Source organism: Triticum urartu, chromosome 7 (genome assembly GCF_003073215.2).
Source record: "Triticum urartu cultivar G1812 chromosome 7, Tu2.1, whole genome shotgun sequence".
Classification (NCBI taxonomy): Eukaryota; Viridiplantae; Streptophyta; class Magnoliopsida; order Poales; family Poaceae; genus Triticum; species Triticum urartu.
This window is the reverse complement of record NC_053028.1, coordinates 239,321,069-239,348,756: the sequence shown is the minus strand read 5'-3', so window position 1 is coordinate 239,348,756 and position 27,688 is coordinate 239,321,069. Positions and strand designations below refer to the sequence as shown.

The 27,688-nt window shown below is 42.6% G+C and overlaps 2 protein-coding genes across 6 annotated transcripts; both read right to left on the bottom strand.

The window, feature by feature from the left end:
* Positions 1-983: 983 nt before the first annotated feature.
* LOC125521048 (calcium-transporting ATPase 5, plasma membrane-type-like) lies at positions 984-15,091 on the bottom strand. 5 transcript variants are annotated; one of them, XM_048686104.1, is made up of 35 exons: positions 14,841-15,090; positions 14,474-14,743; positions 13,670-13,786; positions 13,545-13,587; positions 12,601-12,716; positions 12,384-12,515; positions 11,512-11,601; positions 11,298-11,367; positions 11,126-11,196; positions 10,946-11,029; positions 10,786-10,863; positions 10,602-10,673; positions 10,346-10,429; positions 10,189-10,271; positions 10,017-10,125; positions 9,874-9,929; positions 9,759-9,801; positions 9,599-9,682; positions 9,134-9,271; positions 8,116-8,181; positions 7,937-8,032; positions 7,157-7,267; positions 6,922-7,086; positions 5,627-5,686; positions 5,003-5,167; positions 4,657-4,773; positions 4,456-4,554; positions 3,864-4,001; positions 3,597-3,697; positions 3,442-3,487; positions 3,219-3,353; positions 2,102-2,209; positions 1,924-2,015; positions 1,543-1,634; positions 984-1,456 (listed from the first exon to the last, which is right to left on the bottom strand). In XM_048686104.1, exons 2-35 carry the CDS (start codon positions 14,645-14,647, stop codon positions 1,431-1,433), a joined length of 3,261 nt encoding a protein of 1,086 aa, XP_048542061.1. In that variant the 5' UTR covers positions 14,648-14,743; positions 14,841-15,090; the 3' UTR covers positions 984-1,430. The 5 variants fall into 5 exon arrangements, with proteins under 5 accessions (XP_048542061.1, XP_048542062.1, XP_048542064.1 ...); XM_048686105.1 differs by having other exon boundaries at positions 14,836-15,026; XM_048686107.1 differs by lacking the exons at positions 14,474-14,743; positions 14,841-15,090 and having other exon boundaries at positions 13,545-13,583; positions 13,670-13,769.
* Positions 15,092-16,310: 1,219 nt separating this feature from the next.
* On the bottom strand, positions 16,311-26,349 carry LOC125525855 (serrate RNA effector molecule-like). Its single transcript, XM_048690861.1, has 12 exons — positions 25,995-26,349; positions 25,388-25,437; positions 24,533-24,587; positions 19,477-19,551; positions 19,254-19,328; positions 19,106-19,153; positions 18,925-18,993; positions 18,080-18,850; positions 17,945-17,993; positions 17,635-17,849; positions 17,334-17,564; positions 16,311-16,754 (listed from the first exon to the last, which is right to left on the bottom strand). The coding sequence occupies exons 1-12, from the start codon at positions 26,225-26,227 to the stop codon at positions 16,694-16,696; spliced, it is 1,932 nt and encodes a 643-aa protein (XP_048546818.1). The 5' UTR covers positions 26,228-26,349; the 3' UTR covers positions 16,311-16,693.
* Positions 26,350-27,688: the final 1,339 nt, after the last annotated feature.

The window sequence follows — 27,688 nt, the reverse complement described above, 5'->3', positions numbered from 1 at the left end:
CGATCTGCCCCTCGCAGCGGCGCTGGAAGTACATGGTCTAGAGGCCGTGGCTATCGGCGGCGTAGCGCGGCTCATTCCGCTTTTCCACCGTTAGGGACGAGCGAATGCAGGCGATCTCGGCCCGCCGCGCCGCCCCTTCGGGCACCGATGGCACCGGGACGCCGTCGGTGCTCAGCTTCCACGTTTCCGGCACCTGCATGTCCAAGGGCGCTGGGTACTCCGCCTCGTACAGCAGCCGCGCCTTTGCCTCTTGGAGGTGGCGGCGACCGAAGACGTTCGCCGCCGCGTCGTCGCCTGGGTACCTCTCGACCAACTTTCTCGTCGGCGGGAAGAAGGGAGAGTGCTGCTTTCTACGCCAGAGAGGGGGGAAATGAGAGCTGTGACATCCACCGGCGGGGAGGTCGCTTTTTATAGCCGTAGCTGGGCGGCGATGGGCTGCATACCCAGCGACGCGTGGTTGGACGCGCGTCGCGGCGCGTTCACTGCGCCGCCCGTGAGGCATCAATGGAGGTTGACCGACGCGACAGCGTGGCAGCCTTCACATTAATTCCTACAGGAACCGAGGCGATGAGGCCGACGAAGCGGCGTGTTGCTAACTCAGCGGGCCCATCCATTTTCACGCCAAAACGTCTCGCCCTGGCACCCCTAGCACGCCGGGTTTGGTCTGGGTCCGCCGGGGCCAATTTCGACCCAAACCGGCAAAAAACAGGCTTCTAAGGACTTGACTGGGCCAATTTTTGGGCGCCAACGCGGAAAAACATCTGGGAAGGACCTGTTAGGGACGCGGCTAGAGATGCTCTCAGTTGGCTCCGGCTAGGAAATTGTTTTACGGCAACAGGCCGGCTGCTACAAATTTGCAGCACTTGGGGGTAAATTTTAGGGCTGCCCAAAACTTGGGAGCATCATATTTTGAATCCGGCTGTTGAAGATAAGTCGGAAACAGCCTCATCTTTTGAGCATTTGAGATAGAACTGCAATGGAAATTTACCAGGAAATTTCGGCTAATTCTTTCTTATTGCTTGCTAGTTTACTCAACCTGAACAAAATGAAGGTCTGACACCCCCAAGGCACCTAGGACTGTACTAAGCCTACGATGTGTGTCCTAGCTACCACAACTTATTTGCATAAAAAATGTCACCTTTCCGTAGTCAACGAACATTCACAAAACAGTCACTTCCGTGGCAATGTTACTGATTGTCTTCCCAGGTAGGATTTTCATTTATATTAACCTGCATCACGACGAAGCCCCATAACCATAATGATTAACAGCAACGGTTGCACTTGACCTGTCCCTGCATGGAAAGCTTCTAGTTCAATGCATCTCCTTGTAGTAGAGATAATCCGCAGCTCTGTTCCACTGGGAGAGGCGGTACGGGTTCCTGTTCTTCGCCTGACCCATGTCTATTTACACTAGGTGATCTGCAGCCTTTTTAGCCCTGCCTGCCTTCCTCTTCGTCTGCGTTACAGTACGTGTTAATTGTAAGCTTGTTAGATCAACGTTGATGCAGAACATTATCCAGTAACTATAGAGCGGAGACTTACCTCGGCGTGATGATTTCCAACAAGGCTTGAAATAGGCCTGGAGAGGTCTTACAGGAACAGGAATGAATTTCCCTAGATAAGCCAAAGGCCAGCTGGAACATCACAGAGAAAAGGGAGGTCAAAACTTTACAAAATGACCATGATGAGATTACAGTCGGAAAGTACATGATAAATGAAAGCAAAAAAAAGATGTTAGAACACCCTGGGAATGTCTCGAGTGCAAGTTAATATGAACCTTAACCTAGTCGCACAGAAAATGGGGGACAAACGGCATCTGAATTCGTAAAATAACTGTATGACACATTGATTACATAACCTTAAAACGTCGGATAGTGTACTAATTGCAAACCTTGCATAAATGATAAATTTTGAAGTGTGTACCTTACGACGCCAATGGCAACTGAAACTAACCATAGACTCCAGTTAAGTCTCACAATTTTAAAGAACTTTCCCAGGAATTCAACTATTAGTATCTGGCAAAGGAGACAGCAACTTTATCAGCACTTCATGGACAAGAATGATAGGACATTCAGTGCAACAACCATGCATGTCCTGTTACCTGAAACACGGTAGTTACACAAACTATTCCCATGAAGAGGTGGTTCTTTGTTACTCCTTTGAAGACATTCCTTTCCTCAGGCTTACGCGCATTGAACTCATTGAAGATCTGGTATAAAACGCAAATCAAGTTTAAGAAATCTTTGTTCAGAACTACATAAAGCTAATATTAGTAAGTACAGTGTGAGGCAATTTCTTGATTCTTTTTTTTGGTAATGATAAGTTTACATAGATCATAATGCACTCGGGTGATTTACCTCAAACTGGGACCGCCACTGCATTTGACAAGATCGCACTTGTTGATTCCCAAACTGGGACCAAGCTAATAATAGTGTCTAGTAGTATGTATGGCCAAGGTTCCAAAATGGCATCAGACTGCTTATAGGCTGATTCCCAATCAACTATCAGGAGTGACAAACTAACGATACATTTGCGGCCTACACGATGTTTCATAGGACATTAGCACTTGTTGATAATTAATCAATGATATTTCAGCATTTACCCGAGCAATGTTCTGGGCATCCTGCTTTCTCTGGTTTCAGGAGAGAAACATACATAACTAGGCAACTACCGGTGGTACTTAACTAGGGCTAACTTAAATTATACATGTATTGAAACCTTAAGACCAAGCAACTGAAGTGGCTGGTTTAAGAAAAAACCACACGGTAATTGACAATAAGGACATATGCCCCTTTTCACATCATGAAGACTTTTTGAACGACTGGAGGAATTTTATTTCATAAGACCTCGGACCCTTGACACAAGCCCTAGAATAGCATACGCTCTCGCAGTCACAACTCAGAGTTACACCATGGAGCATAAGTAGCAATGCTTTTGTTACCATGTTAGGTCAGATACAAGCTAGCCAGTCACTATTCATGGTGTCAGCTCCACAGCAAGTCTAATATTTACAGAATGCAGTTTACACTATTATAAGGAGTAACTTAAGTTTACATGGTAGGTCAGTTTATTTAAGATGGCAACCACTGCCACTATACTACCCTTAACATGAACATTTATTAGATAAATCAAATACCAATATTAGTCTATCTAAAGAACAACGTAGAATTTAAGTAACACCCTGTTACAGTTGTAGAATCAGAAAATATCCAACCAACCTGGCAAAATACAAATGTATTGAAGATAAATGTGTTCTTCATTTTCTCGGCGTTATCTGGACTTTCATTCTGCAGCCGTAGAATCTTTTTTCCAGAGAAATTAAAGATAAGAAGGATTGCTATTTGGTAAATGGCCTGCAAAAATTCCATGTAAATCAGAACAGAAGAATATGAAACAACAATTGTATGCTCTAAGAATACAAATGAGTCACGCAAATTCAACCTGGACAAACAAGTTTCTCCACATAATATTGGTCACAAGTGGCTCCCTGAAGTAGAAAACAGGGAGAAATATTGTAAATTATGTAGAAAACAGTTCAACTCATTTCATGAAACATATAATGCGATACTCTAGATAGGTAGGGTGATATTACATGCCTTCGACCAACAGGCTGTCTCTTCATAAGGTTGTCTGTTGGTGGTTCAGTTGCTAAAGCAAGAGCTCCCAGTGTATCCATGATAAGGTTTACCCAGAGAAGCTGCAAATTAGGAACATAGTGCATGAGAGCCAACCTTGGCATACAAGTGTTTGTACTTACAATTAAGATTTCAGCACATCTTTCATGCACAACAAAAGTGGCAATGGCAGTAATGAAAATATTAGAGATTGAAAAATAGTTGGAAGAAAAAAGGAGAGGTCCCGACCTCAACAGCATTTAGAGGCACATCACCAGATGACACAGCTGCAATAACATTAATCACAAGTGCGGCAACATTAACAGTAAGCTGGAACTGGATGAATTTCTGAATATTTGCATAGACAGAGCGTCCCCAGCGAACAACCTAAAAAAGAAAGAGAGATAAGAGGTGTAAGTGCACAAAATCACAAGAAGGTTGAGCAGCCAGAATTTGTGCCTAAGCACAAACTACAAAGGATCTTGCATATACACTATGTTTAAGTCTTAACATGCCATAGCTATTCAGCAGCATATCAGAACATTACGGGCTTATATGTGCTTCTCCATGAACTGTACTCTCTACACACTGTCAACCAATAGCATTTTTTCTCTCTTTTGGCAATGATGAAGCTGATAGCAATTAGCACAAAACATGATATCACTCACAGGTTACTTTGATGGTATATTGCCGTCAAAGCACCATGCCAGTTTGTTACAGAAGAAAAAGTCCATCATGATGTCCCTTCAGGGACATCACATAAAAAAAACTCCACAATTGCTAAGAACAGTTATCCTTCATAAGAAAGATCTCTTCCAAAAAAAACATAGAAAACACTAACCTTCACAACAGATGTGAAGTCATCATCCAAGATTATAATGTCAGAGCTTTCTTTAGCAACTTCTGTCCCTGACATGCCCATTGCAAGACCTATATCAGCCTATACAACAGATCAAGCATTAGATATAAGAATAAATCAGAAGCTTCTGCAATATCAAAGATAAATGGCCACTAATAGCTTATCATAAGTTACACATGACACCTCATGCAATGCAGGGGCATCATTTGTGCCATCACCAGTGACAGCCACAACATGGCCTTTCCTTTTCAAAGCTTGGACAAGCAAAAGTTTGTCATTTGGAGATGATCTTCCCATGACCTGAAATTCAAAGTTAATTAGTTGTAGAACAATCAAAAGAATGTCAGAAACTTCAAAGAAAATGACTTCCTGAGAAGGATAGAAAAACTAGAAGTTATACAAAAGAATTCACCACTTCAAATGACTTCAAGTAAGTCATAAGAATCATTGTGTTTAGTACAGATAAAGGTTGTTACTTCAACACAGTATAACATATATACACAAGGGACTTAAGAATGGAGAGAGTTACAGTTATCTTGTCAGCAATCTCTCCTCTTGCAATTTCAGACATCTCGCGGAACGCTCTTCCCTCTATTACAAATGGCTCTGAAATAACACCATTTGCATCTAGTATTCCGCACTCCAACGCTATTGCCTTGGCTGTTTCAATATTATCTCCTGTGACCATGCGCACCTACATGTACAAATGTAACAAATATTAAAGCCAACAAAAGAAGCAGTGACATTCAAAATGAGGAAATGATGAAAAAAATCCATTTTAAGGAAAACAAAAACTTCAAGAAACTAACATGTTTTGTAACGATTGAGAAACTAACCAACAAGGTCAAAGTTTACAAAGAGTCATGTTTTATGGATAGGACACAAACAATTGAATGTCCCAAGATACAAAATAAATTATATGAATAGCATCATGGCATAGGAAGTAAAGAAACTGAAAATGGCTAGAAACCTTGCCCAGCTACAAACATGACGAGCCAATCCTGTGAGAAGTAAAAGACTAGACCTAATTGAGAACATGAGGAATACCGTGGAGGATTTAGCTTCACAGTTCATTCCGTCGATGACTAATGTAGATTAGAGGTGAAACATTTCCAATGAGAACAAGAAAAATAAGAACACAAGTAGGATATACCTTTACACCAGCATTTTTGCATAATTGTACAGCATTCCTCACTCCTGGGCGACATGGATCCTACAGGTGAAGAAACTCTTTATAGCAGGAGTAATAGATGGATATTGTCATCAAGTAATGCAGTATGACTAACCAGAAGAAATTATGCTTGCAAATTATGATGCCTCATATAAATACAAAAGGCGATGAATCATTTAGAGATAAGTATGATGCATACTGGTATATTTCATGTTTTAGCAAAAGCCAGAAAGCATGGATAGATTGGAGAGAAGTGCATATTTCAACCCCGAACTCTTGCCCTAGTCTAATTTACAACCCCGAACTTCAATACCGTCTAAACTACAACCCCCAACTCTCAAAACCGGTCAGGATTCAACCCTTCTCTACCTCATGACCGGTTTTGACCAAGTTGACCGGTTTTGACCCGTTGACTGGTTGAACAGTAAATTAAAAAATTATTACTATTATTATTATTTCACCTGGTGACCAGTAATTTAAAAGAAGTTGCAATTTTTTTAGCTTGTTTGGATGATAGAGTAGCACTCAGCAAAAAAGACAAATGTGGGGTCTGAAACATTTAACTGTTCATGCACTGGTCAGGCTGATTTTGTTTTTTTGGCTGAGAGCTACTCAGATGTCCGAACGCGATGAAAATTGGCACGGACCTCACGCATTGATACATCTTCCATGTAAAAAATATTATGATTTTTTTTACTGTTTAGCCAGTGAAAAAATCAAAATTATTTTTTGAAATTTTACTTTTGTTCCACTTATGATTTTTTTTAATTTATTGTTCACCTTGTGGAAAAAACGAAATTATTTTGATTTTGATTTTATTTTTTTCAACTTTATTTTTAATTTACTGTTCACTAGTCAACGGGTCAAAACTGATCAACAGAGAGAGAAGGGTTGAATCCTGACCGGTTTTGAGAGTTGGGGGTTGTAATTTAGACGGTATTGGAGTTCGGGGTTGTAAATTAGACTAGGGCAAAAGTTCAGGGTTGAAATATGCACTTCTCTCGATAGATTGTGAATCATAAGACGATGAATCAGATCAGCCATATACTATCTGTCTATCTGAGCAGACATATAGCTGCAAGCTGATGCATCAGTGAAACATATGTTTGATTAACTGAATACCCTATGTTCCCAGCACAGGCACTATAGAGCATGGAATAGGACACTGTACACAGGGCTATCCTTTGGGTATCGGAAGCAACCCTAGTTATTTGTGTCAAACTCAAAATTAAGAGAACACAATCAATCTGAAAGTGAATCTAACAATAAGGACCAACCTTTATGCCCACAATACCAAGCAGAGTCAGATCTTCCTCAGGTAACTTCCAATCAGCTATGTCTTCCTTCGGAATTTTTTCAATATCACATAGACAATATGCAAAAGCAACACATCGTAGTGAACTCTTTGCCATGTCTTCAATTGATTTCTTGTACTCATTACGCTGTAAACATTTCAACATTGTAACAGTGCATAAGAAATTGAGCAGGTGGCAAATTATGCATGGCAGTTACCTTCTGTGCACCCATTGGCTGAACTGAACCATCCAGAGAAAGCCAACTTTTGCAAGATGATAGCACTAACTCAGCTGCACCTTTCCAATGGATGTGGACCTCGGTATCTGACTGCAATCAGTAACCAAACATCCTTGAGGTAACATGAACAAAAACTGGGATACGAAACAATAGAAAACAGGAGTTTTTATCAAAACATCGTACACACTGCGTAATTCAAATCATAGATCTGTGCATACTAAAAGACATAAGGTCCAAGGAACACTCTCCTGATGCTATAATCAGAACAAATGCTCAATGGCATCCAATGCTCATATCGAGAACTACTTGCCAATAACAGTCATCTGTGCCATCAAAAGTAACTGGTCATTACGAAGGGGACTCTCAAAACCCTTCTGGTTGGTATAATATTAGACTTAAACAAGTTTGAGAAACTGTTTGCCACTGGTAGATAACCCTACTTGAGTACTTCAAATGAGAAATTTGGCTGGTCCTTTAAGCCAAGCCCGGGAGATATCCAGCAGGAAAACAAACATCAGCCTACCAGGAGCCAATAGTCCTGAAGCTGTTAAACTTGATAGCGTTAACTCTCACAACTCACAAGCACTGATAACCAAAACATCTATTGCCAACTACATGTGGTAAATTACAAGGGATCGGAATAATGAAGCACCCAAATATAAATAAGCCTGAAAAGTGGTTAAATTCTTCATGGATACACTCGTCTAACTCACGAATTTAGATATACCAATGGTTCTAGATACATATGTGCCTTACTACCTGCACTGCAACACCACCTCGCTTCTTCTCTGAGTTAAATGGAAATACATGAAGAACTGAAGATTTTGACCGAACATTGTTGAAATCCATCCCTATCTGTGCAAGGTGCAACTGTGTTAGGCCAAGCCAACAAAAGAAGCTTAAAGGAGACACTCTGTATGAAGCAAAATCAGTCGTACCTTAAGGCCCCAAGAAAGAATGGCTTTTTCAGTTGGTGAACCTGTAACATCAGCTGCTCCCCCATCCTATACATTGAAAAAAAGACGGATGAAATTTTGTGGAAGCAACTGATATATGTAGATGACAGTTAGCATAGCATTCTCCCTAGACTGCCTCCAAGCATCTGCCCAGTTCTGATTTCTGTCTGGTTAATGGCAGGAAATAATAAAATTGGGGTAATTTTATGAGATCATATCTTAAACTCAGACAGTGCCTTTACAGGTAACCAGCTCGTTACCACCCAATTTCCACACTGCTAAGAACCTCAAGTGAGCATAATTTTCATGGATTTGGTGGAACTGACAAAGTGTTGACAGCTGATACATTATTCTGGACTCCACTGGATCTCATTTGGAATGTGATTCAATCTCCGGTTGCCAGTTTCAGAAAGTAGTTAGTAATCTCCAGCCTGATGCTTTCCCAGTTTATCGACATGCACAAGCAAGTGAATAGGAGTACTGCAGAGAAACTAGAGAACGTGCATGTTTCTAGCTGCAAGTGGAGGCCAGTTGCTTGGAGTCCACTGTTGACCACTTATATTTCAAATATAGCAGGATCACGTGCAAAGTTCACTCACTCCCAGGCGATTAGTACAGAAGAGAACACTAAGTTGAACTCCTATAATAAAAGTAAAAAATCCTGAAAAAACATTAAAAATAAAGATCGGATGGTGAAAACTGAGCTATTACCATCTTCAATGTTCCTCAAATAGCATTATGGACCACCATGTTTTACATAAAAAGTAAAAAAACAAATCTTTACAAAGTGGCTGTAACCAGTCATAACTTAATCAAAATTGCTGATCTTTTCAATTAAATCTAGGCTAGCTGGGTTATACATTACAGATTGGTGACCTGTATGCTATTGCTTTTCTGGACAATGGATAATATAATAGATAATTCAGGTACCTCTAATATAATAGATAATTCAGGTACCTCTAATATTATTAAAAGAAGGAAGAAATAAAGTTGATATTACCTCTGGCAAAAATACAGTTCCTGTAGTGTTTTGTGCAATTCCTTCAATAAGCAGTGCCGCTGAACTGCTTGAGATTGCCCTAACATCATCACAAGGATCCAACCTTGTCCCGATAAAGTGTGCCTCCACAACTGTCATCTACATAATCAATAATATAAAGATTACAAAACGAACCACGATGACAGTCTTTAAAAGGCCACAAATAAAGACAGAATTAGCAGAAGATGTGCTCGTAACTGACAACAATAAAGAAATGTATTATCAACACCCAAAGATCCTGGCATCAAATTGGTGCTGTTTTTGTGTTAATTTTGGTTCTGCGGTGCTGACAGGTATATTCCAAGACTTAAAGTAAATGAAAAGAATTAGCCTCTTGTCAGGGCAGCGTATTGGGACTTGGGATAGCATCATGACAGATCTTCAAACGGTGTTTCATAGCACAAGCACCAGATTGATTCTACAAACCTTATTCAAGGTGAGAGTTCCTGTCTTATCACTGCATATAGTAGTTGCTGATCCCATTGTTTCACAAGATGAGAGCCGCCTCACCTAAATAAAGGAAATAAGGATGATAAAGTTTCCTATCATGTGAATGTTTTATACAGAAATAGGATTGTTTTTTTACCAGCGCCTTGTCTCGCATCATCTTTCGCATTGAATACGCAAGTCTGAAACCACAAAATATAGATAGTCATGTGACTGAAATTTTCATGTAATTTGCACAGTAAGGAGATCCATACGTCAATGTTACTGCCAGTGGAAGTCCCTCAGGCACAGCAACAACTACGATGGTTACCTATAGATAGTATTACACAAAATCAGGTCACCAAAAGATGAAAATGATTCAAGATATTAGCTGTATACTTGTACAAAAAATACATACGGCGATTGTCAAAATTCTGATTGCACCCATAAATCCTTGTTTGAGACCAGTAGTTCCAGCCCGAAATTGAACAGTCCCATCCGGATTCTTGGTATGTCCAGTAAAATATCTGTAGTTCAGTAAGTGGTTATAAAGAGTATATTTGTTTGTGCTGCATTATCATGCAAAATACCTTATCGCAAGCACGCCAAGTACAACACCAGCTACTGACAGACCCACCATGCCAATAAAAGTAGCAACACCATTCAAACGCACCTACTCCATGGTTGAAAGGGTCTCATCAGTATTCATTCATGCAAGAATATAGATGAGCCTGAACAGAGATTAACCTGCAATGGGGTTTCTTCACCATTATCTTCAGAAAGGTTAGCCATCAACTGGCCCCATTCAGTGTTGATACCCACACCTGTTACCTTTGTATTTGATAGGCAAAGTGGATAAATATTATGATATATAAAGTCTAACCATTAAGAACCAAAATATAGAAAAGCACAAATAAGGGAGAGAAAAATGCTATGTGTTGTGACACCGAAAACAGTAAGTTAACCTAACATGTTGCTTAACACTTAAGATAGTGGTACTCACCAACATAGAACCATAGCCATCTGCAACCTTGCAACCAGACATCAAGAACGGAGCCTTTTGATCCTTGTGAACCTAAAAAATAATATGGCGTCATGAAAATCCGAAGAGGTGTGCTTGAGTCTCGCCGCAAAAAAAGAAGTGTGTTTGAATCGCCACAAGAAAGAAGTTTTGCACCGGAACTCACAGTTTTTGATTCCCCAGTCATACTTGATTCGTCTATTGCAAGAGAATGGCCAGATATCAGGATGCCATCAGCAGGAACCTAAAATGTGAAATAATGAATGTAAGCAAATTATTCTAGGATGAAAAAATAAACAGAGTTGACAAATAATATACCATCTTACTTGGTCACCAATATTCAGTGGAACCACATCACCGACAACAAGGTCAAATATTGAAGTTCGAAATCTTTTACCACCTCTAAGAACCTAATTAAAAGATATAGTAAATCAGGAATGTAAGCAATGAATGGGAATTCATATTTGGAAGTGCACCAAAATATAGTTACACATGATCATACTCACCTCCACTTGTATGTTCTGTTTCTCCTCATTCAGATGTTGAAACTGAAGTGATTGCCTGTAATCACTGGTTGCTAGATAGATCAAAAAACAAAACAATTAGATCGCAGCAAGCTAAAGGTGAAGCCAAAAACAAAACAAATATAATAGGAAATGTGCAAACTCAATCAATTACCGGTGACAAGTATCACAAGAAAAACAGCTAAAAAAATACTTCCCCCCTCATACCATCCTTCCTCGACACCCTAGATAAGAGAAAAAAAACAAATGCAGTTATAGTTATCCTTAAAGCATGACAATTATTCAAGTTCAAAACTACCATGGCTAAGGAAGATGACATAATGAAAGGCTAATTCCAAGGAAACAACTAGTGAAGAGGTAGAAAATACCTCTGTGGCCATGCCCAACGTAAGAGATATGGCAGCAGCTACCATTAGAATGATGAGAGTTAAATCTTTGCATGCATCAAATATAAAACGCTGCAATACCAAAACTCAGTATGGTTAAAATTTGATACCAAATATGTTGAAGCATTGAAATTGATTTGATGTTGTACTGAAAGAAAGTCTCATAGGACTACTTCGTAATCAACTCTTCTAATATGCAGCATAAATGCACTTTAAATTTTCCAATAGTGACCTTAGAATTTTGTAAGGAGCTTATGCCAAAATACAAGTTTTATGTAATTGGAAAGCTTAACCCTGCTCGGACACACAAAAAGCATACACTAAAGAAGGAACGGTGAAGAGATATGTAGATACTAGATAATGAAGAGAACAGATGTCCCATAAGGAAACTGAAATTGCAAGTGGCTAGAAACTTGCAAGATTGACCTTGTGCAATTTACTTACAGAAATCTTCTATATCTAAATAGCTAGCCCCCACTAACTATTTCTCTCAACATGCAAGCATGACACATCATCGCACAACATGCATGAGAATAGGCCCACCCCCACTACCATGTCTGCCAACATGCAAGCATGCCACTTCATCGTGACATGCATGAAAAAAAAAACTCATCTCAACATGCAAACATACATGAGAATTTTCATTCTATTATACTATATATATATATATAGTTAACATATTATACAACTATATAGTGACCAAACATAATAAATTATATGTATTTTAGTTTCAGTTTTTCATATTATTACTTCAAATATTTATGTTTCATACAATGAATCCCATTGAAATATGTTGCAAAATATTCCCGCAACAACATGCGGAGAATCATCTAGTAACATAAAAAAAGCTATACCAGTATGTTTTTTCTTTTCTTGCGTGGATATGTATTTGCACCGAAAACATCCCTCCTTTGTAACAATTCATCCTCAGTTGGATTAATTCCCATTTCCAAATTACTCTTTAATAAATCTGACAGCCCCTTAACCTGAAAAGAATAGTGTCATTACACACAAATGAATAGCAGCAGGTGACAAGGTTAAAAAATAAATTCTAGCTCAGTGTTAACTTACTCCTCTAATTTCCTGAAGAAGAACACTATCATGATCTCTGTTTAAAGTTTTAAGCTTTTCCATTTCAATTGGAAAACTTCGAGAGGCAGTTGGAAGTTGTATACCAGTATAAGCTTCTGCTCAGATGAGGAACATTGAAAATAGCACAAGAATATAAATTACATTGTATGCAAAATAAGCACGGATACAATAGATAGATTAATTGCAAGTATAAACTGAAAAGACAGCCCTTTAAAAAAATACAACTGAAAAGGCAACAATAAGACAAGCAAAATGAGCAGGGAAAATGTGGAGAATAGGCTGGTAAGACAAATAAAAGATAGCAGCTGCATTGCACAAAATAAATGAGCTGGAAATTTTGCTGTAATATTGCACATTCAGAAGTAGTGATCAATTTAAAGAAGGCAAATCAGAGACATGAATGACTACGGCTACCAATGAAATTTGGGAACTGCTTTGTTTCATAATGTTTGCATATAACCCCACCATTTGGTACATTGTGGCTAAGAGGCACATATGCAGTCTAGGAAGGAAATGTAGAAAACCAAAGTTATTCTACCAAAACACAGATACAATGTGTGGCTATTTGCAGCTTTGGCGGCCGCTTAGCCGCCACCAGGACCGGGACGCCATCAACATCATCGTTGCTGATCTTCGGACGATGGCTCTTCGCTTGGCGCCGCCGCTCCCTCCTCCACCACCTGAGCCGGATTAGAGTCTTCACTTGCGGTGCTACCGCCTTTATTTTTTAATTGCAGGGCTTGTTGAGCTGTGCCCTCAGCAGAACCCTCCCGTACTTTGTTGTGCTACCATGTGTGTGTGTGTGGACTCATGTTGAACCTTGTGGCTGTGGTGGTTTGCTTTATATATAAAGCAGGGCGAAAGCCTTTTTTTGGTAAACATGGCATAAAAGAAGCACTTGGGTTAATGGTATGAATGAGTACCTCTGGGATCATTTTCTCCGGCTTCTTTGAAAAGAAATACTGCCTGGAGAATTCAAAATTAGAATGAACAAAAGAAGACAGCCGAAAGAGAAATAGGGTGCATAAGGTGCAAAACGACACGTTACCCGTATCACTTGTGCATGTGATCGGATCGTTCTTCTTATTATCTCTTTCTCTTCCTCCTTTTTAAGGTCTAGAGTGTATCTAAAACGACGTGAAGCATTCAGCACAAGAGCAGCTTGCTGAAAGGAGAGAATAACCATATTTATCAGAACTAAATAATAAGTAAGGCTTATATTTGTCTACCCCGAAGGGTCCTTCACCTGTAGCCACAGCAAACTGTAATGAACCCAACTCACAACTATTATGCAAAACAAGTGCCTGGTTAGCTGAAGTATAAGTGTGGTTTTATAGCTGTAGTAAAAGTATTACTGTTTGCTTCTTTCTGTAATGTCCCCCAATACATGAAGGATACATGAACTACCCAAACCTGTGAATACCACAAAGACCAGTATTGTTTGAATGAATGAATGACAGACCTCTGGTTTCAGCACTTTGCATGTGTTTTCAGTTTTATTATGAGAAGTTGTCTGCCGCTCTGTGCATGTGCACGGCAGTAAAAAAGGTAGTGTCGCCAAACAGACTCCAATGCCTTGACTTAGAGGAAACGCGGACAAAAAATGAAGGTAATATGTAAACCATCGGGTCAATGACATGTCAGTAAACCTCAGTGCAGTGTATCCACTAGACCAAAAACATTAGTGTTTGATTATTCCTCTTCTACCCCCTCTTCTTCCTAGCACGTCCCGACTCCAGCCAGGACGGAATCAACACCAGAATGGCGATATTTTGGGCATTCTGCGAACCAGCAGAGCCCTGCCTAGATCACGGTCTGACGGGAAAGGGTGAGTGGAGGAAGGATCCCGTACCCTCCATCGGAGCAAGCTGTCGTGGGATGCGTTCTTATGGGGTATATCGAAGGCGTCACCGAACTCCTCCTCCTCCTCCTCCTCCTCCTCCCCCTCCGCGCCCGCCGCATCCTCCGGCCTGTCCCGCTCCGGCGAGCGGATCTCAGGCGGCGTCGGCGAGCTCCCGACCGCCATGCCCGACAATCAGACACCAGCCAGCCGCCGCGTCCGCGGCAGCGCTCGCAGGAGAGATGACACCGACACCGACGACGACGACGACGACCAGAAACCCTGCAGGCACACACACACACACACACACAGGAGCACTCAGACAACCAAATCACCACGGGATGGATCGATCGAACACCTCAGGGGTCACTCGCCTCACCTGCCGCCCCAGCCGTCAAGACTCTAGAAGGTTCCACGGGCGAGGCCGGCGCAAGTACGTTGCGGCTTCGCCACTGTGGTGCGGTGCGGAGCGGAGCTTGGTGATTTGTTTTGTTTTTTCTCCCTCTGCGGCCCGGATTTCGGTCGCGAATGGGGACTCGTTCTCGAGGAGATTGTTCGGGGGAAGCTTCCACGAAGCTGCGGCCGCCCCGCGAGGTCTCTCTCTCGCTTCCACGTGGGCCCGGAAGAAACCTCAGAGCGGCCGAGCTCGTACCGGCCTGGCGGGGTAACGTGGTGGGAGCCCGGCTGTCAGTGAGAGCCGCGGCTCGGCGCGGGAGGCTCGGATCGGAGGAGGAAGGCGGGGTTTGGCGCGGGCGCGGCGGGGCGTGGGCCGGCCGGTTTGAAATGAGAAGGGGAGGGGTCACCGGGAGCCGTTGGATCGAGCCGATAGACGGCCAGGATGTGACGAGCCTTCGTGCGTGTCAACAACTTGCTTGACACGTGAGAGTGGGAGAAAGATGTGATGATTTTATGCCTTGGTTGCGGTGTGTTGAGTCCAAGGGAAAAGTTAGAGATGATTGTTGCCTCTTGCATCTCCGAGTGGCACAAATTAAGACACAATCATTTTTGTATGATTTTGTATCTTGGTTATTGATAAGATGGTTCTGAGTTCAAAACAGATATGAAATCAAAGAGACGACACGACACCCTTGCATCGCCCCTAATGACTTCCCAATGTAGGAGTAGGTGGCATGTTCTTCCTTTTCTTTCTTTTTGAAAGGGGGCATGTTCTTCTTCCTTATTCCTTAAGCTCCATGCATAGTCGCCACACTGCTAGTTGGCCACTAGGCGCTCACAAACGAAACATGCCGCGGGATACGATGGATCTGTGGTCAAGTGGCCAGCGTGGGTCACGGGCAGCTTGTCACCTTCCCAACAGGAGAGTTGGCCGGCGGGAACGTGGAATTTGTTACCCTTTCCCCGATAGATTCGTTGCCGGTCAACAATAGAGACCGGGGCCTGGCGAGTACAGAGGGTCGGACACTGACGCGACGGCCGTACTGTATGTAGTAGTAGTATTTTCCCTCAGAAAAAAAAGCGTACTGTACTGTATTGTTTGTTCGTACGCCCAAGTCCACATCGCACGTTTTCTGTTGCATACGACGCAGTCCACGTCGCTTTGTTACCAACAACGCTCCCAAAATCTCGGCCCTACGCTAAAAAAACACTCTTGGTCAGAAGCCCTGATGATGAGCCGGCCAGTGTTACTAGCCCGTAGCGCAGCGGCCGTCGATCTTGCACGTCGACGACTGCGGATATATTACCTGAGTTTACCGTGGATTCAACGACCCTGCAGAAGCCAGTAGCTCTCTCGCGCATGTCCAGAGAGCTGCACATGGTTTTCCAGATTCAGGCCAAAGCGTACAGACTGGAACGGTCCGGAGTTCCAGGAAACACAGCTTGTGAGCAGTTTTGACCAATCAGGGTTCCATCTACCAACAGTTTTCCTGTATATAAATTACAGATTGCATACACGGTGAGGAATATCTGGTCTGGAATTCTGGATACGGCAGCAGAGACCTCTACTCTCTCTCTCTAGATGGTGAAATTTTTGAAAAGCTAAAAAATTCTGTTGGAAATACACACTCCACAACCGTGCTTTCAGTGCGCCAGTTGCTTTGATTTCATGTGGTTCAGTTTTAGAAGCACCAATCAGTATAACATAGCTCACGGGACGGAGCACCGCAGCCGTGTTCCTCCGCCACGGTCAAAACTAATGGAGATGAGCAAGGTCCCGTTGCGGTGGTGGTATCGTCCACGGCTTCAAAGATTAAAAGGTCGTACAGCACACGCCTACAGGCTCCGGTAGTCCAAAACGGTCACTTCATCTCCAGGAGCGTCGAGATCTTGATAGCTGCAGGTGAATGACTGAAATAATGAGGCAATGGGCAGGCAAAAGGGACGGAACTAGTACTAGGAACATGGTTTACAATGTTTCAAACTGTAGATGCTTAATTTAATGTAACCCTTGGTGACCTTCGTCATAATTCTTAAGGTATGCAAAGTTACAAACTCTGAACTGATCTGAAGTTAGATAAACGTGTGAACTTTGTTGATCAGCTCAACTGTGCTAAAAAAATCAGAATAATTCCATACTGAACTTCCGAGAACAAGATATCAGAACATGCACATCAAGACAATGAAACATAATGACGTGGAAGAGAAATCCAGAGATAAATAGCAGTGACCATTATTGTTTAAGATATATCATAATCCTTTTTTTTATTTCCACGTACATATGTAAATCTAATATTTTTAAAAATATGCAGTACAAATTCCTACTGTTTCTCACCAAGATCATTGAGTATTATTTAACAACAAGCATTTACTCTGTCGACAGCTTTTCAGAACGTCGAAAATAAACTGCTACATATTCCATGGCGAGAACCATTAGGGAACAAAAACGCAACGAGATTGAGATTCAAAACTTTACCTTCGTATTTTACGGGGATCCTGCATGCGTGGATCTTGCATACGTGGATCATGCATTATAGGAAGTGGAGCATTAAGGATTGGTGATGGACCACCCAATGGGGGACCACCACCCCTTCCTGCTTTCCTAGGACGCGGACCAGCATTCGGCTCAAAAGGTGGTGGCCCACCTTGCTCCCTCAACATACGCATTGCAACTTCCCGTGGTGCAGGAATAAACGGCCCAAGTGGGCTGCAATAACAAATGAAACAACAATAAGAACAACATTATGCAAAATAAACAGAAATTGTAGACTACTTACCCAGCACCAGGCACAGGCATCAGCATTGGAGGAGCAGGAATATCTGGAGGAAAGGCACCATGTACAGACGGATCACCATAAGAATCATACATTGGATCATCAGGGTTTTCACTGGATCCATCAGGGTTTGATGAATCAGCATTTCTGTCAAATCTACGGCCACGTTCATCTCTCAGCCGACTCTCAATTGGTGGCCGCTGTCTGCCCTTTTCCCTCTGTAAAATTGACCAATACAAACAAAAAGACATGAGCTTAATTGCTGGCTTGCTGCCGATTTGCAAGTGAATATAAACCAGGCAATGAGGCTTACTGGAGCAGATTGTTGCATGATCGGTGTCCCCCCAGGCGCCTTGGGATCACTGCATCCAAGATAAAACACTCCATAATCTAATTGCAATGTGAAACATTATTTTGCTAAAAAAGAACCAAGATGCAGAAAACGTACTTCATGTAGTTCTCAAAATAAATATCCTCTCTCACTTTTGAAGTCAGCTCCACCACAAAATCAGTATGCTTGAGTTTGAGATGCTTCGTGACGAACTCAGAAGCATGGAAAAGCTTTGTGCACCCCTTAGCTCCACAACCATATTTCCATCCATACTTCTCATCCCTTATTTTCCTGACATGTGGATCCAACACTTCACTAGCAGCTGCATCAATCTTGTCCTTTGCTTTCAATATTTCCAATGGATCCTGACCTTGAATCCTGTCTTGCCAGAATGAATCAAGTTTCTCCTCCCATTCAGCTGTATTTGAGCTAGGCCCATCATATGTCCTTGAGTCTGCTTTCACATGCCTTAGGCCTTTTGGCTCATTTGTCTCAGACATGCCATAATAATCCACACCATGGATACGCCACAAATAAGTGACAAGAGTGTCCAGCAACTCAACACCTTCAAGACCCTTCACAGTAGATGCACCCCGTATTATTACAATTGGGCCCATTGAACCATGTGATCCGCTGCCTGCTTTGTCATCATCACTACTAGATAGAACATTGTTCTCAATACCCTTCTCAGAATCAAGTTTACAGATGAGAGCTTGAGCTTGTTCAATGTCAATGCTAATTCGCCGAGGCTCAGAACTGACTGGATGAGCCTTGGGAGCAGAATAATATAAATCATCAGGGTCCTTTCCAAGTTTCCCCTTTTTTCCATTTACATTCACGTCATTATTTCCAGATTTGTTCGCTGCCGAACTCGTTAATCCTGGACCACTGCACGATGGGAGAAACAGAAGGTAAAACACATACTTTCAAAGGGAGGAGGGCATGGGGTTGGGGGGTCTTACGTGTCAAAATTTCCGCTCTGCAAATCTTGGAAGAATTCATTTGCAGTAGCTCTCGCAAGTTCATTCCGTCTGCTTGTGCAAAGAAAGATAATAACTATCACCTAAATGGATTCCCAATAAATAGTAACAAAGGAGATAGTTCACTACATAATTGTGGAAGTATATTAAGAAACTAGCTAACCTTTCCATAACAGATTCAAGGTTAGTAGGATGGTACTTGTTTCTCAACCTACAACAGAATGAAGAAATGGGCCAGTAAAATGTCTGGAAAAAAAAATGGTCACTAGAGGGCACATCAAAAGGATGCAATGGAAAAAAAAAAGTAATACCAATCTTCATTCTTATGAAGGTCAAAGTAAGCTTTCTTCTGAGTTGTGATGTACTCTGACTTGTACTCCTCATATCTAGTAAAATGAACAGAATTATATCAGATAAACCCTACTGAAAGTATACTGCACAACAAAATTGAAGTTCTATCACTATAAAGGAGATAGACTAGTTGTAGTTGAATTATAAGTCTGACACCACGAAGAGCGGTTCAGCATAGCAGACCTGCTTTGAGCTTCAACAGGAGAAACGTCATCTTCAAGCTCCTGCATGAACTGCTTGTAAGACATCAGACCTTCCCTGTGAAGCATCAATGTTGGTCATGTCAATACAAGGAAAAGGAAACACAAGTACGGCCAAATATATCTAAGGAAAAATGTAATCATCCCTGTAGTTTACCAATGGGCTCGTTTCGCCCCTCTGCTTTATAATGTTCAAGTTGGTTCCTATAATTTCAAAACTGCTCACAGTTGGTACTCTTCAAAGAAAGATGGATACGGACAAATTAAGCACAACATAGTGCTGCTTATACTTGAAAGGAGATGGTGTCAAGAATTACGAGTCGAGGAGTCAATGAGTCGAGCCGAGGTTGAGACTCGTAGACTAATCGTGACTAGTCTAGACCACTGCTGGACTAGTCGACATGGTACTGTAGTACTCAACTTACAGTAATCAACTACTAATACCTAGTAAGTAATTAAAAAACAGTATAACTAAGCGACCTACAAGCCTCCACAGCGATTTAACGTTCTCGGCCGTTCGATCACAATATTGGACGTTCCACGATCTATCCACCGTACCATGAATAGCCTCTGCCCGTTTTTCACCTCATCACCTGCGAGGCCCGCCTGGATCCGGGCCGCTACTCCACAGGCCGACCTAGGGATCCGCTTATTAATCGGACCAACGAACCATGATAGCCGTATACAGGCCCATGGTTTCTGGCCCGTACTGTGCATCCCCTGCCTCTCTTGCATCCGTCGTGGGTTCCTCACCGCCGCCGCCGTGGCGTGCAATGTGGCAGTCCTACTTCCGCTTCAACGCTTCCACGCTGCTTAGTTTCATCCCTTCGGTAGGGGCACGTGCCGTCAGCGTCGTCGGGCCTCCATTTCGTTCCCTCTCCTGCCCCTTGCTTGCTTGAAGGCCATAATGAGCGACCTGAAACTGCCGTCATTGCCGTAATCATGGTGGGGTCGACCGTCTCCCTCTTGCAACAATTGTGATTAATTTCGCCATCACGGCGTTACTTCCTCGTCCCTCGTCCCATTGCTCACATGCATTATGTTGCACACAATTATCTTCCTCTCTATCTTCCGTCTCATCTCCAATATCCAGTTCATCAGCCATGTTTCCTGCTTAGTTTCGTGGTAAGCATGAGGGTAAGGATTAAGGAACCACTTGATTTGTTCAATTCGATTAGGTTACCAAAAAGAACAAGTATGTCAATAGTCGTCTGTGTGTGGACCACTGCTGGTTCGTGTTAAGCATGATTGTTTCGATTAATGAACCACTTATGTGATGACAAATAGTTTCGTGTTAAGCATGATTGCTCGTTGTCTTATCTACTTGTTTTTCGTTCCCTTGGTGGCCCCTGCTGTGTGCTGTCATACAAAATACGAGATGAATTCTTCCATGTATACTCTGTCGTCTAGGAGCTGGGAGTGCCTTGGTGATGAAACAACGAGCAGCAAAGCGGTGAGTGACATGTCCACTTGACTTCCCTCCCTTATTTTATTTTCTTATGTTGGTTCTTCTCCATTGCTTCACTGCCCATTGAGCTTTTTCTTGTATTATCTCAGTCCCCTCTTGGATCTTCAAATGCGCCTTTTTGCAGGTTTCAGGAGACGCTTAATAATATAATTTTCTCTGTAAAGATGGTATGTTGTTTACATTGTTCATTTTATTCTACAGATTCTTACTTACAAGATTGGATAATGAAACTAGGAAGGGAATCGAAAGTTTGTTCTCCTGTTTCTTGAATTAGTTGGAATTCTGAATGAAAAAAGCCATTCAAGGGACATAATCATGGAAACTAACTGTTTCGCAAAGGAATGAATGGTAAGCTACGTGTGCATTTCCCATATCTGTACTAGCTCCATTTAAACTAGAACCAGATGACAGGTTATACAATTAAGTAAAACTGTAATTTACATTTGTATATCTTTGAAATATATGAATGGTTCCGTCATTTTTTCTGACTTTGATTAATTTAGAATTTATGATTTCTGTCATTATTCACCCAATCACTTTGTTTCCATGCAAAAAAACATATACCATCAAGCAGTTACAGAACAAATTTATAAACTATAGTGAATACCTTTTATTGCCACAGTAAATTGTTTTATCTCTTTCTGAATTGGAATATTTATTTATTACTTAATGAAAATTCATGCTGCAATTTCAGAGTTTAGGTGAGGATGAGTTGATCATGTGGCGAGGATTTGGGAATCTCTGGTGCATTCCAGCCTGTAGTGTAAGCTCTTTGTGCTTGTCACTTAATATATCATGTTGCTAATAAACTGCAAGTTACAAGAAGTATAACTGCTTGGATTATTGACCATTTGAGGATTACGCCGGTGAAGAGGGATCTGGTACATCTCTACCTAATATTAAAGGGACGATTGTTTCTCCACTATTTTTTGTCATCAAGTTTTTTGTTTTTCGTACATCGTCCATTTATGACGTGTTTCCGTTTTTGTTTAAAAAGGAAAAAAAACTGTGCTAATGAGGCCTGAACCATGGTGGCCGGGAATTGAGCCTAGCAGGCTAACCAACTCCACAAACCAACAACTTTGCTTGAACAAAGGAAACTGCCTCTATATTATAGGATGAGCGGATTTTCAATAAATAAATAAATTGAAAGGCAGACCGGACCGCTGCTCACTTTAAATGCAAAATACTAATCTCCGCACAATGGCTACCCCATGCACGTAAAAAAAAGGCTGCCCCATGCACGTAAAAAAAAGGCTGCCCCATGTGTAACGGATGCCCCATGGACCTAAAATAAAGGGCTGCCCCATGTGTGGCTGATTTAGTTGGGCCATGCATTACTGTTTTGTTCTGAACTTCTGATGATTTTTTTAGGGGTAATGACTTCTGATGATATAAGGGAAGTAACATAGATGCATATTTTCATCATACTTGCATCCTTTATAACAATGATTTTATTATGATAAATTTATTTTAGTTGATGGGAACCCTTGCTTCTGTTCTGAAACATACTTTGATTGAAAATATGCATCTATGTTAAGAGATGATGGATAACTAACATTTGTGTTAATATTTTTATTAGTTTGTGCTATTTATCAGTAAAAAAAGTTAGCCTTTATTCATTAATTTCCCATAATAATTTTTTCACCAGGATGACAAGAAATGACCCAGTTCAAAATGCGCTTCTGGTCTGATCCATAATGTGCAAAGTTTTAATGGGTTCATATGGATTTAATTAGAATCAACTCACATTGTGGAAGTTCCATCAATGATTAAAGACGGTTGAACTCACTGACCATATTACATATGCTTATTCTTTTTTTCCGTTGCAACGCACGGGCATATTTGCTAGTATTTACTAGATTGAGAAAAAAAAAGGCACAACGACTGCCTCTTGAAGTGCTATCTTTATGTACGAAGTCTGCTGGACGCATGGAACATGCCCAAGGGTCCTGATCTTGAGTACTGTTTGTGGTCTGCTGCAGCATGCCCATTTTATTTGAGAAGATAACCAACTCTATGGAGCCATTCCACTGTCGAACTCCTCTGGGAGAGTTGAATTATGTGCAAAGATCAGACAAGGCTAGCCTCCGGAAGATAAAATGTTGTACAATTTTTTGTTATGTGTATTTCTCGATCATCTCTTCGGATGAACGTGCTATAGGGAAAATGTGAACACAGAAGGATTTTTGTGATTAGTGGATTGATTCTAATTAACAGTTGACAGTTATGCTGCACCACTTATATTAAAAGATTGTAGTTTGAATCGGTCAATATTTAATCAAATGTATTTATTATCCAAATTTTCTTAATATTTCTATATATTTTGTTTAGTATGAACGGGTGTGGCAACGCGCGAGTATATACAACTCCCTCTAACTCTAGTACTAAGCTTGAGACACTTATTTTGGGACGGAGGGAGTATATATTATACAATAAAAATTGAGTTGATCCAGAGGAGGATCATATCAGCATAGGAGAGCATCAAGGGAGGAGCTCAACAGCAGAGGGGTGGATCCAGGGAGGAGCAGAACCAACAAAGGGAGAGCATCGTAATGCTCCTGGCCGCCGCCGCGGCGGCAGCAGTGGTGGGTAGCAGCGGCAGTGGCGGCGGCCTGGTCCCAGGTGAGGCGGCTCGTTGTGGAGCAAGCCTAGAAAGCTAGGGTTGCAATTTTTTCCCTCCCACGGGCTGAGCTCTGCTCACTTATGCCTCCCAAATTGAGTCGATGGACTCAAACAACCAGACTAGTCTAGACTAGTTGATGACTAGTCGCTCCACCGCTCGACTCAACAAGCTAGTCTACACGAAGAAGCTAGTCGACAATCAGACCGAGACTACTAGACAAGTCACAGTTTAGACTCGTAATCATTGGATGGTGTGCACTTGTTTTCTATCTCTTATCTGTGGAAGCATTTATTTATATGCTAATCAAGCAAAGTAACCATATCCTTTTACATATTGTACATAATTGCCCAGGAGATCCAGGATGATTGCATCATTTTCAATTATTTAATCCTCACATTGATTTAAGAAGAAAATCATAAGTGTATTACTTCAAGTGGTTTGCAACAATGGTTGTTCTTTTATCCCTCAACATTGAGCACTTAGTTCAGGTCCTGTATAGTACAATAATCTTTTCAGTTACAATGCTTGCACAAGAAAACAGCAAGTACTTGGAAATACGACAAGCTTGAATGCTCTCAAGTTTGTAAATGGACCCCCACAAAAACTCAAAACAGAATGCAAAGCATGCACTCATAATCATTTCATTTAGCAGGTATAATTAGTCACTGATTTCATCTTAGCAGGTATAATTAGTGACTTAATAACGTCCAACATGCATCACCAAAATGAATGAAGGTTGTTCGGAATTACGCCCTCCATTGCAGAATGTAAGGCATATTATGTGACACAAAAGTTCTATCATTAGAAAATACATTCAAATACAAAAGCAATGATATGTTTTCTGTTACAATGAACCACATTTTATTGACCAAATCGTTTGGTCGAACTTGAATCTTGGGATGTTCAGGCACGTTACATTTTTCAATGGAGGGAGAACATGCATACCTACGGGAGTTCCCTGATCCTTCATTCCATCCACCATGTCCAGAATCATGCCAATCTATAGAATATGTTGGACGCAAACCAAAATGCACGCCATTAACAAACAATTACATCCATAAGATACTAAAGTAGACAAGAAATAATTTATGTGCCCATATGCCATTCATTTTTTAAATGACTTCTCTTCATACTCTGCTACTCCCTCCCCGTCTGGTTTTTTATTAGGCCCATCGACCGGATTGGCAGGACCAAGGCACCCACACGCTTTACAGATATCAGTAATTGCTTTGGAAGGAAAGTAATTTAATGACGTTCATTTACCCCAAAACTATTGGGCTAGCTAATGCCACCCCAGGCCCACGCCTCGTGCACTCGGAAACTGCATGAACAATCAGAAGGGAGGGTGCACGCATGTGTTGGCTGGCAGTTTCCATATCATGCACGCCTCTGTTTTAATCTTTGTGCATGCTAACCGTTACCTAATTAATAGCATCGAAAACGAAATGAAGAGAGATGATCGAGACAACAGCGGCCAAATTTCGAGCCATTTCCTCGAGTGGCCTTAGAATGAAGGACGTCGCTGTGTTGCCCTCCAGCCTAATAAACCCGGACAGAGGGAGTAGATCCTAATAAGGTTAAAAAAAATATGCCCTTTCTTTGCTTTGATTCATGGTCCAGTATGATGACTACATTAAGTATGGCTCGCTCATAAGTCTTGACGTAACTCACGAGGCAAATGAACTCAAGCCAGACTTTCGATCTATCTGGAACTTAAAGCTACTAGTTTTAAATATGATAGCGACCGTACCATATGAATAATTATTGAATACTGCATGACCCTCCTCCACTAATGCATACCTGGTGCACGATTGTTGTGTCGACCTTGGCCACCATGATCATTCCCAAACCTAGGAAATAGAAGCACAGAAATTTTAGAATCTGCAGCAGCGCTCAACCAAACTTGTAAGCACAAAAACCAGACACTGGTAGACACCCAAACAATCAGATAAATGCATCCTTTATGTTCGTTATTTTAACAAATAGCAACTCCGGGGTCAAAACAAAGTGCAGCACCTAAAGCCACTTAATAAGCTCAGTCAGTGTATGAGTAGCTCAGGATTTTTATGGTGTTACTGGGATTCAGGAACTAAGAAGCAATTGCGAGACCATAACCAACCTCGACGTCTTCACTCACTTGGAAAACCACAGTTAGAAGAAATACAGCAGCATGCCTTGGACAGGCTTGTTGCGCACTGCAAATCCAGAACGCTACACCTAAATAGTTCTAACCAATACGGCGACACCAATCTAAGACCGCGATCTCTAATCAGCAACGAACGATCTCAGTGACAGCAACAAAGCAAGGGTCCAAGCAAGCTCTGATTTGTTTGGTCCGGCTACCAAGCTCGCTGAACTCCCTCCATCCCTGCCCCAACCCCGCACCAAACTTTCGAAAGGCTCTCACCTCCTGTCGTCCTGCCCGCCACCAAGACGGCGCCGGTCGAACCCACCTCCTTCTGTCCGGTGCCGCTTGTTTTGCGCCGCCGGCGGAGGGGGGCCGGGGGGAGGCGGCGGGAGCACGGGCGAGGAGCGGCCGCGCTTGCGGTCGCCGCTGCCGCCGGCGGAGGAGGGGGGAGGGGGAGGGGAGGAGGAGGCCCCAGGCGCCGCGCGGCGGGGCGCATCGGCGACCTCGGCCATGGGTGGTGGGTGGGTGGCAGCGTGGCCCTAGGCTAGGCGGCTTGATCTGGAGGATCTCCCGGTTCGGGTCGTGTCGGGTCGGGAAGGGGAAGGTGCGCGAGGAGGGAGGAGAGATGGTTGGGTGAAAAGAGGAAACGTCAAGGGAAACGAAGAAAATGTGTGATGTGTGGGACCGGTTTGACCTGTCATGCGGATGTATGTTTTTTTTACAGAAAAAAGCCATGAAAAATACTGTGATTGTATAAGAGTGATGAAGTACTCACAAAGGATTTGTACTTCTACCAAATATTGATTGCATACCATATATTTTTTCTCTATAGATCACTTCTTCTTTATGAAAAATGGTGTTTCCAGAACAGGAGACGTTTGTGGAATGCCGCTCATGCTCGCCTTTCCTCTCTATTGCGCCGTCGAACCACTACTCCCCGCTGCCCCCGCCCACCGCCACTGTCGTCGCCTCCGGATTGGGATCTTCCATCCCGCCCCTATGCTTTGTGCCCACTCCTCGCCTTGGCGTTGAGAGAAAAAGGAAGCATGCATGCGAAGCAGAGGAGGACTCCAGATCCAGTTCAAGCGTGAGCCCGAAGATGGGATCTTGGCGGTGGTGGAGGCGCATCGGAGAGCAGTCTCCAACGCCGCCATCGGGTGCATCCATATTGGTGTCGCACCCGTTGGCCCCGTGGGCGGAGACCACGGCGGAACGTGCGAAAGAGATCATGGCAAGAAGACGATGGACGGCACCTCGATGCTCGATGGGAAACTCACGCTCCACAATTACACGTTTGGACATGCTACGGGAATCAAATACGGTGGCTGCCCTTCGGGAGAGATTCAAGTGGCACCAAATTGCTGCAAACATGGCTGAGCTCAAGGCAATCACAGAGCGAGACTTGCTCGCGATAAAAGATCAGATCCTTCAAAGCACGTGTGCGAAGTCGAGGCAACCGAAAGATAAGCACAATCCCTCTCGCCAGTGAGAGATCAAATTCTCGATTGCTAGTGACTGAGGTTTGTCCGCTCTAGCCCGTGAAGACTGTTCAGATTCATCCCGTGATCCCTTGGATTTTTCTACTCCTGTTCTAGATGTTTGGCCACCTACCGATGTTGCGGAGACTCACTCCACTGCATGAGTGCGTGTGTGCAGTTCCATCCAGACTCCCCCTACGAGCCATCCTCCTCGCATGAGCCTGGGGCGCACGAAGATCGCGTACTACAAGCTTTTGACGTCGGAGTGTCGTGCCCAAAGGTCGCACCGTGGAGACCAGGCTCGTGCCCCGCATTATGACCGACCTTCCTCTGACCTCTGACGAGGAGGGGGAGCCACACACTCAAAGGAGGCAATCTTGGCGGTTGATCCAACCGGCTTTGGGTTGGAGATGGCGGGTGCCGCCGTCGGTGGGTGTCGGTATCAAAACCGGCGGATCTCGGGTAGGGGGTCCCGAACTGTGCGTCTAAGGCGGA